Source organism: Bacillus rossius (assembly GCF_032445375.1).
Source record: "Bacillus rossius redtenbacheri isolate Brsri chromosome 9 unlocalized genomic scaffold, Brsri_v3 Brsri_v3_scf9_2, whole genome shotgun sequence".
Taxonomy (NCBI): domain Eukaryota; kingdom Metazoa; phylum Arthropoda; class Insecta; order Phasmatodea; family Bacillidae; genus Bacillus; species Bacillus rossius.
This window is the reverse complement of record NW_026962013.1, coordinates 9,107,562-9,114,877: the sequence shown is the minus strand read 5'-3', so window position 1 is coordinate 9,114,877 and position 7,316 is coordinate 9,107,562. Positions and strand designations below refer to the sequence as shown.

The 7,316-nt window shown below is 41.6% G+C and overlaps 1 protein-coding gene across 1 annotated transcript in view; it reads left to right on the top strand.

Moving 5' to 3' along the window:
- The first annotated feature begins 3,343 nt into the window (after window positions 1–3,343).
- LOC134543248 (sphingomyelin phosphodiesterase-like) overlaps window positions 3,344–7,316 on the top strand; it is a 49,807-nt gene continuing 45,834 nt past the window's right edge. The window contains exons 1-2 of the mRNA XM_063388153.1: window positions 3,344–3,493; window positions 3,677–3,812. Coding sequence (XP_063244223.1) covers window positions 3,344–3,493; window positions 3,677–3,812 — 286 coding nt within the window. The remainder of the gene's footprint in view (window positions 3,494–3,676; window positions 3,813–7,316) is intronic.

The following is a 7,316-nucleotide window of genomic DNA, read 5'->3' as shown; positions in this document are numbered from 1 at the left end:
TAGAAACAATTTTCATTTTCCCTTCCTCCTTCACTGAGCGACCAGGACGAACTGAAATACGTATCTAAAGCTACGGCCACGCAGGCAGCTATGCTAATTATGTTTGCGATGTTCGCTACGCGAGCAAATTATAGCCAGCTGCATCTCAGGTGTTACTGGCCACACCTAGCTGTGTTCACCATGTTCGCTATGTTGGCAATGCTGCGACATTGCCAGGTGTTTGGTTCTCGGCTATTTTTCTAAACGTCGCAGGCTTCGCGCATGCGCAGATAAGCAAAAAAAATCTGTTTTTGTGCGGAATCGTACCGTATTTCTGCGTTTCCTTTTTATGAAGTTTAATTTTTTTTCAGTATTGTTCTTTAAATAGTAATGTCGATGGCAAAGTTCATTGAAGGATTACAAAAATATTCACATTTATGGAATAAATATATGAAAGAATATATAAGGCAGCATATGCATGACAATGCCTGGGAATTTATTCCAAAGGAATGCTATCAAACTGAGAAGTAATTATTCTAAAATGATTCGTAAATTTTGGTTTCGTACTCACAAGCAACTGCTTCATCAAATGATGAAATTCTCCAAATTTTTTTTAGATTAATTTTTTTAGAGTAACTCATGAACCCATTTATTTTTACGTTTAGTACTGCAAGAGTCAGCAGAATATTATCATCTTCAAAATCATCACTCGAATCCCACGTGATGCGTCTCTCCAACGTCGCGAACTAGACTGATCTGTCTGGCCACCTGGCACAGCGAACATAGTGAACATTGCGAACATTGCGTAGCTTTCTGCGTGGCCGTGGATTTATTCAGGAGCTTGTTTCTGAATTATGAGTACAGAAATTTATTTTTCTGTCAGGTAGTTCAGCAGAACTTAGTTTTATTAGGGATAATCAAACTTATTTTACAGTAAAAAACAATTAAATGGTATTTTATGATCTTGTTCATGTAGGTTTTTTAAATGTAACTATTTGGAACCTACCATTACATATTCAAGGGGAAGGGGGGGGGGGGATAAGAAAATATAGAAAAATTATAACAGAAAAAATTGAACCCCTATGGTCTTTTTTTTATATGTATTTTCTTTACAGATTGGTCCCTCATACATGCTCGTTTTACCAATATTTGACCTCTTTACCCCTTTAGTTTTTTTTGTCATGTCTTTTAGATTTGATCTTTTATTTAAGTTATTTGGGCCGTTGACGGAACATGACATGGTGAGCACTTAACAAACACAGATATAGAAGGAACAGATGTGTACTGCAAATGTTCTATTTCGCGGCTGCGTGCGCAGTGACAAAAGCTCCGAGCAGGTAGTCAGTCACATGAACATGTGAATCAGTGTCTGAAAGTTATAATTTTTTTTGGATTGACATCCGAACCAACCAACACACTGGGTGACGTGGGGCACTTTTCAGAGTACGATGCAGAAACTATTGAAATTACTTAAAATTGTTATATGCATAGTACTTCTGTTAACCAAAATAAAATCAAAGCTAGCTGATTTAAAAAAAAATGAAGTTGAAAAAGAAATACACTTCTTTGTTTTGAGGAAAAACTACAGCAATAGGCCGTATGTGCGTAAAAAATATTGTTTATGTGCTTTTGTGTAATGATTTTTAAATATGGATTTTGTAAACTGATATAAAAATTTTTTATATAAAAATATTGTTTGGATAAGATAGTTGTTTCTACCATTTAGAATTGTAGAGATTAAAATCATGCATTACTCCTTCATTTCAGTTGTGATGTTACCGTTTTTTTTACAGTGATAACATGCTATTGCTTGGATTAAAATGGTGAGTTATTATAAGAAGAATGGGGCCAGCAGGGTCATATCTGTAAGAGTGTATCTAACTCAAAATAGAACCTAGAGGGGGGAGGCATTGTGTGTTGTGGAATCTGCCCGATTGAGGGGGGGGGGGGGGGACATCTTCCGGAATTCAACCACTTTCATGGGGAAGAAAGGCAGGTGCATACTCAGAATTTAATTTGGGGGGGAATGCAGGGAGATAGAACCTCCGCCCCCCTTTTTTTAACAACTGTTTATAAGGATTAGTTATAAATATTTCTCTAATTGTTTTACTTTTTTAAAATTTTTCCACAGATTATGCCCATGCATATTCATAAGTGTGTTGGGGAGGGGGGAGGGGGTTACTAAGAGCCTGAAGCCCTCCCACTTTTTCCACTTTTTACAATTGCAGATTACGTGAGCTACAATGGCACAATGACATTTTCCAAGGAAAACCTGAGAATAAATAAATAGTTTTTGAATAATTACCCAACAGTCAAAGCCACTACTTCCCCTGATCTGCGATAACAGCGTTGAAATAGTGGTCAGATTACTTGCCTCACACCATTAACACCTGGGATCTAATCGGGATTATTTTTTGTGCAGGTGGGAAACTTGACAAACATTTCCCGTAGCCATTCATTCCACCAATCTTATCATCTCTGTTGTGTTAATCGACCCAGATGTTGACTAGGCGCTACGCCCTAATTCATCGGTTGAATTATTAATTAGTTTATTCATACATTTATTCATTCAATTATTTACTCATTTATTTATTTGATTTTAATAGTTTTGACAAGTCAAGTATCACCTATTGAGCAAGATACTCACTCGTGTAAATTACACAATCCCACCGCCAACAGTGGGGTTCAAATGCTCTAGCTTTTGGAGCTCTTTCGTAAACACTGCTACGAGCGGGGGAAAATAAAGCAGAAGAATTAAAAATAAGGTAGTACCAGCAAAGGTATAAGATGCTGTGGAAAATTGGAAAACCCAGCCCACAGCTCATGGTGGAAGGGCAGCTAAAGCAAACCAAATGACATTTCGCGAACAACAAGAAAGAAAGTGGCGCGGGGCAAAAGAAGAACCGGTGCTGATGAACAGTTGGGGCGGTCAGCAAGAAGCCACGAGGGGAAAGAATCTTCACGTCAGAAGGGAGCAGGCAAAGTCATGCCAATGCTGGGAGGACAGGCCTTGTTGGTTCTTCACGAAGGTCAGGGAGGGTGGATCTTGCTGCAGAAAATCACTAATGCGGCGATGAGCAGCCAGGGGGGGGGGGGGGGGGGTTAGGGGTTCATCTTATCTTATTCATCACTCAAACAAATTTCATATTAAAATTAATAAAATTTTTACCATTACAATATTTAAATTTAAGAACCGAAAACTGCTAAAATAGCACTATTTTACACCTTAAAATCCAAATTTTCTCGGGGGAGGACCTTCGGACCCCCCGCTTTAATACGGGGGGGGGGGGGGGGGGGGGCATGCTTCTTAACACCCCCCATACACAAATCCTAGCTACGCCACTGCGCGACGTCATAATCTCCGATGGCCGCAATCACCCGGGTCGGCATGCCGGCGGATCTTCCGGAAGAAAGAGGCGGCAAGCAGTCGAACCCGCTCCTGCAGGGAGGGCACGTTCCCCAGTCGGTAGAGAAGGCGGTCTGCAGCGTGGAGCGACCAGCCGAGGACGGTTGCGTAGGCCGTCATTGTAGCCGGGATTTACTCGTTGTGGATAACGCCTTTGCACCGGGGCTAGACCCCGAAGCGAACGGCCCGCGCGGGGGACGAAGCGCTGCCACGCGTCCCTGACACCCTGGCACGGATCACACGACCCTCGCGTCATGCGAAGGGGGAAAGGAGGGGTGGGGGTCGAGGCAGGTAGAGGCGGGTTCCCCCACCACGCGGGAGAGCGTGAGAGGGGGAGAGGGAGTGGCCGGGCCTGTCCGCCGCAGGAGAGGGAGACCGCCAGTGCAGTCTCGCAGCTGTCGACACCTGGAGGCCTCTTGCTCTCCCGGTGAGTACGCTGGTCGGCAAACAACTCTACTACCGGGCAGGGTGTCCACAAGGAAAAAATATTTCGTACCAACTTAGGCGAGAAAAAAGTACTAGATTTGAAAAAAGTACTAGATTTAAAAAAAAAAGTACTTAATTATAATTTGTTATGGTTTTAACAATTTAGGAAGTTATTATGACATTGCAATGCTCTAACTGAAATATCACACCACACACACATACATTCCATAGTTTTTAAAAATAATTACGCTTAATAATAAAACATATTGGAGTTACTGTAATATTATTATATTAAAGAAAAAAAAGTACTAGATCTGAGCGTAAATGTACTAGACAACTAAAAAACTTATAAAAGTACTAGATCTAGTACGAAATTACTAACTGTGGACACCCTGCTACCGGGCAGATCCACTAAAAACCTGCCGTTGTTTGCACCCATGTCCGATAGATGCACGGAGTTAGGAATTGTCAGGACGTACCATTGCCATATTGTTGCGGCCAAATTCAGCGCAGAAATGGTGCTTGACAACGGGTGATGTCGGTTAGTAAGCTTGGATTAGAGTCTCCGTCGTTAAAAACAGTCACTTTCACAAACGCAATTTTTTTTTGCGTCTAAGCAATTTGACGCAACAATTAGCTGAAGGAAGAAAAACTGTTTCACATAGTTCTCGTGCGTTTTACGCAGATGTGGCCTCTCCCCTTGGGATAGATGGCAGACGGATAATAATATATGTATATTTTTTTCATTTTACTGATTTGTTGGGGAAAATAAAACTTCCAGTGCTTTAAAATCATCACCAAGAAGTTAATCATGTTTGACGCAATATATTATAATATAACAATTTAGCCATAACATATTTTTGTGGTCATACCTCTTGACACTTCTGTGTTGTTACTGCAGAGCTGTCCGGTACTGATTAGTCTCTTCGTAGTATTTTGACGGAATTAGTCAAAGTTTTGTTGTGTTGGAATCTATCTAGCGCATAAACTAGCAATACACAGTGCTTTATAGTGGGACATCTCAAGTTATTGCAATAAAACAAATATTACTCCGACATGGACGTGGAAGCCAATACTGCTATTACTAGGAACCGGAAAAATTCGCGGATTCAATGACCTCTAGGATAGCCTCCATTATCCTCTGCACATCTCAAATAAACTAGCGTGTTCATTGGGTACTAAATTGTGAGGCGTCTCCACTGGGTAGCTTGTGATTCGACGCTTCTTTGGTCGATAGTCTCTCATTGGCCCAGAGAGCTCCAGTTAAACTGCGAGCCAATAGCAGAACCAGCAGAATTGTACACATGTTTGAATTTCAGCCTATCACGAAATGAATCCGCGAATTTTTCCGGTCTCTAGCTATTACAGCTTGCAGTCAGTGGCAAACGCAGCCTCGAATTGTGGGAGGGCGAATCACCAGAGAGAGGCGGTTAGTATGGAATATCTCCCAATTAAATGGAGAGTCCGAGATATCGAGAAAAAAAAAAAAAAAACCATGGCGAGGGGGGCTGGGGGACGCTGGGAGACAGGTTGAACAAAGGGGCGTATAGAGGGAGGAGGGATGATGGGTGGAAGATTCAGAGAGAGAGAGTGTGTGTGGAGAATTACGGAAAGAGGAAGGCAAGTATTCTTGGTGAAGTCGGGGAGGGAGTGGAATAGGATTGAGGGAAAGATACTGGATGTGAGAAGAGGAAAGGATTTGATGAAGAGGCTTCAGAAATTTGGTGAGTAAGGGGCGGAAGCCCAATCGCAAGTGTAACAATAAATCAATCAGTCGATCAATCAATACAATAAAAAAAACCTAATTTTTATTTTATTGGTGAATATTTTGGAGACTAAGGCAGCAAACAAACTGTTAATACATAAAACTGTAACCCACAATATTTCATGCGTTCAGTACATGCTAGGAATTGCATACAAAATTGCCTTTAAGTTCATTAAGAAAAAGTGAAATAAGGACTTTCTTTAGTATAAAAAAACTTTTTAAACAATGAAATATTGTTATACTGAGAACTAATTTCAAATCATAAACAAAAATATGAAATGTTAGAAGCGAAATAATGTAGCCTCACGTGTGACTGCGAATCACAGAGATTGACGTCTCGTTAACTTCGATAGGTGACGCAATCAAGTTATTTAATTAGCGTGGATTATTTACCGCCGGTGAATTGTCTCCACGGAACTTCAGGCGTATAGTTTTATGGTGTGACGATATGTAACACTTCTGCTTGTGAACTTAACAGGATTCTGTACCAGGATATTAATACCTAAACCTGATCGTAATCCGGGTTCACATGAGGAGGGGGGGGGGGGGAGAAGAAGGCAATCCCGGTGCCTGGTTGAGTTTATAAATAATTTTTTTAATGTCTGTGTTTACCTTGATACAAGTCTGTTGCTAATATCACCCATTGCAACACGCGCAGCTCACGTTTAAAGTTACGGCCATGGTAACGTCTAGTCTTTAGATTTTTTTCTCTTGATGTCCTTGATCGTGATGACATAGGGTTTAGCGCTTTTCTATGCAATGTAAATGAACAGGAGTCACTTCACACCCGGGCTCCGCTAGCTGTGTTAATGTTCGTTATTAAACTGTAGAATTATTTTCTTTGCATTACGTAAACATCCATTTAATTGGATTTTAATCAAGCTTAATTCATATTTATTGCTACTAATTTTCGTACTTTCGACACATAAATAAAATTACCGAAAACCGTAGTTAAATATTGAAGTTTACATTTGGCATGAAAATGTTAAATTGAAGTGTTTTTTTTAAATATTTCTGGGATCCCTCTTTTTTAGGGGTTTGGGGGGAGGGGGGGGGGCTTTTCATAATCACCAAAAAGCCACATTCCAAAATGTTAGGGCCCCACAAAGTCTTAGGGCCACCTCTGTAAACAAACGCGTGCTTTTTTAAGGGAACCTTTAATGGCCTCGATTAGATAAGAATACAATTGGGAGAATTATTACAGGCGGAGACCTGTTTCGCGTCGAGAGGTTACGCACAGGCGACGGTACGTACGGATGAAGACGCGGCGCTCGTGTAGGTCCGGGGGGGGGGGGGGGGGTTGACGTCGCGGGTTCGAACCCACGACCCTCGCGTGGGCGTCGCGGGCCAGCGATCCACGACCTCCCAAGACCCAGCCATTACCCCCGGGAAGCCTAACATGTACATCAAGTTCTGTCCCTGACCGAACACGCCCGAATATTCACCTTCGGCCAACCTCGGGATTTGTTTTATTTTTGCGCAGGGAAAATGAATTCAAATATTAAAAGTGGTCGGTTAGGTTAGCTACATTAAAACACTTTAAAACACTATGGACGGTTAGTTAGGTTAGTACAGCTAGGTACATTAAAATAAACATATATATATATATAAACCCGAGGTTGGCCGAAGGTGAATATTCGGGCGTGTTCGGGCAGGGACAGAACTTGATATACATCTTAGGCTTCCCGTGGCCCCCACAAGGGTGGGGCTGGGTGGACCCCTGGGTCTAGCCCTGTTTAT